General features: G+C 39.1%; 1 protein-coding gene across 1 annotated transcript; it reads left to right on the top strand.

Moving 5' to 3' along the window:
• Positions 1-1,282: 1,282 nt before the first annotated feature.
• On the top strand, positions 1,283-1,774 carry LOC129224251 (uncharacterized). Its single transcript, XM_054858677.1, has one exon. It carries the CDS (start codon positions 1,283-1,285, stop codon positions 1,772-1,774), a length of 492 nt encoding a protein of 163 aa, XP_054714652.1.
• The last annotated feature ends 1,007 nt before the right edge of the window (positions 1,775-2,781 follow it).

Below are 2,781 nucleotides of genomic sequence, written 5' to 3'. Positions count from 1 at the left end.
AATCTTCTTTGATTACTGCCGCTATCTCTTATCTCCGGATGCACTATATGTGAGTCTGGATTATGAGCATTAGTATACATGAAGACCAAATCTCGAGCTGGAAGCTAATCTAAGCTGGAGCGCACGTGGCTGCATTAATGTTTTTTTCAACTTGTGAATGTCACAACAATGGGGTTGTTTCCGAAATCTCAAAAGTATTTTTTTCTGAAAGAGCATGCTTAAAAACATAGGATCTGACCATTTTTTAAATAATTTGTTTCCGTTTAATATTATTAAAAAATTACCTGGATCGGTGAGTTTTCATTGTTTACATTTCTTGGCGATGACATCACAAATGATGAAATGCCTATCTGTGTTGCCACTCTTACAGAGCTAAATATTTAATTTGCATCTTTACTCACGTGTATTGGCAACGATAGGGTTGATAGCAAGCGTAGAGTGCAATTTTAATTCGCTGCTTGATTATCATAACGTGGAAACGTAGTAGAAAGATGCAACAAAAAGCATCATTTGTGACCTCATAAAGACCACGCCTTGTTTGAAAAATCGGTCATTTTAAAAAATTAATTAAAAGAAAAACTGCTGGAAAAATGAAAGTATTTTCTGGGCCCATGTTTTTTTTTTTTTTTTGCTCATTCTATCCATTTCAATGATTAAAAGTAGTAATTTTGACTAAAGGAAACCTACCCATTCTGAATATGCAGCAAGAATCAAGTTATTTTCTAACAATAGCCAAAACCAATTTAGCCTCATATGTGTAAAGTAGCCTCAAGAATGCTGGAAAAAAGAAAAAAACTTAGTCGACAGTGTTTTTAATTTTTTTCTAATAGTAATTAGAATTTGATTTCTAGGTGCTTTTTAATAAAAGTCTTCTACATTTAAATTCTATTTAAATGTAGAACAAACTTAAGCATTATGTGGCAAGACTATATACTGAATGGAATAAAAATTTAGTCTTGAAAAATTTCAATTCTTCATCATGTTTGAGATGGCGCGGACTAGATACAATATACAGGGTCGTTGAGGTAAATCCGCAATTTGTTTATTAACTGCCCTCTAGCGGTTGTTGAGTGCATATTTGCGAATAGGTTATCTAATGTGTAGTTCATATCGTCACGAGGCGCGCGCATATCGACTCGTTACAACAAGCAACACGTGAGCCGGGAACAAGACAGAAGAGGAGCGATCCTTGAGTCCCTTCGTGCCGGTAAATCACCAAAGGAGATTATTGAGTGGTTATCTTCAGGTCAGTTGAGTGGATGCTTCAGAAGTGCCCACCGTCATGCACACCAAATTTCCAGCAGCGGTCATAGTCCTTGGGGTTATCAGCAGCGAAGGGGATGTTATGCCACCTCATTTCTTTGAAGAAGGTCTCAGAATCAACGCCGATGGATACATTCACGTATTGGAAACGGTAGTCAAGCCCTGGATGAACATGGTGGCCGCCGGAAGAGATTATGTCTTCCAGCAGGACTCAGCGCCAGCCCACAAGCCGAGGAAAACCCAAGCGTGTCTTCACAGTAATGTGCCCTACCACTGGACACCCGACTTGTGGCCACCCTCCAGCCCGGACTGCAATCCTCTCGATTACTACTTTTGGGGCGTAGTTGAGGAAAAGGTTAACGCTAAATTTCATAATACCAAGGACGCGCTGAGAGCCACCATTACTGAGGTGGTGCCCAACGTGGACAGGAAGGAGGTGAAACATGCATGGGGTCGGTTCCGGTCACGTCTTCAGCGAGTGGTGGCAGCTAACGGCGGCTATATAGAATAATTTCTTTTTATGACATATTTTCTATAATATTGCAAAGTTGTGTACAAAATAAATCCTTTTTGTTTGCGTTATAAGAGTTTTAATACTCGTGTCCCATTTTCCGGATTACCTCAACGGCCCTGTACTATGATAAAAAACATTGAACGATTAGTAGCTAATGAATGATAATCTTGAAAAAATTGGCTTATTTCATTGACTGCTGTATTTATGCTAAGAGCATGTGAAAATCCATTAGGATTGTTGTTGTGTTGTGCCAACTAAGCCAGCAATTCGGGGTGCGTTGCTTCCCCTTTCCAACTGTACTGTAATTGGTGTGAAGTCCAACTTCCACAGTGCACCCATGCCATAAAGACCCGTTTATAAGGTAGGCAACCACTCACAGCACAATAACATCTTCCCGCAAAGAAAGGACAATGACAGGGGAGAGAAAGTACATCCATGCCCGAGAACAGGATTTGAACCCAGAACCTCCCCATCCACAGTAAGACTTCTCTGACCATTAGACAAGGCGGTTGGCAGTTCGTTATGGTAAAACCTCGATAAAAAAATTCAAACTGTTTTTCTGAAGCTCTATATGAAGTTTTGACAAACCACTAAATAATTTTCATTTTTCCTAAAATCTGTTACTTTAAATTAAAATCATTTATGCACTTGGAGCTAATTGTCTTGCTTAAGTTCGGTATTCAGGTGATTATCTTAGCATTATTCTACGGATGTAGTCAACAAGATAATATTTAAACAGCGAGCTGATGTGTGCACCACATGACTTCCTTTTACACCAATTTAGAGTTATTTCCCCATTTTTGGCAATTTTAATGTGATTCAATACTTAACTCTCTACATATCATCAACAATGGCCAAATTGAAACCAGATTTTAAAATCGCCAAGTTGGCGACAAAACTTGGCGACCAAAAGACTGGCGATATATTGCCAAGTGTTTGCATCAATTATAACACCACTTGAGTTTACATCGAAATTAACAATGATCCCCCCCCCCCAAAAAAGG

The sequence above is a fragment of the Uloborus diversus genome, chromosome 6 (assembly GCF_026930045.1).
Source record: "Uloborus diversus isolate 005 chromosome 6, Udiv.v.3.1, whole genome shotgun sequence".
Lineage (NCBI taxonomy): Eukaryota > Metazoa > Arthropoda > Arachnida > Araneae > Uloboridae > Uloborus > Uloborus diversus.
The sequence above is the reverse complement of the archived record's forward strand: the minus strand, read 5'-3'. Positions and strand labels throughout refer to the sequence as shown.

Coding starts and splice junctions, on each gene's coding strand:
- LOC129224251 (XM_054858677.1), top strand. CDS start 1,283: ATGCACACCAAATTTCCAGCAGCGGTCATAGTCCTTGGGGTTATCAGC.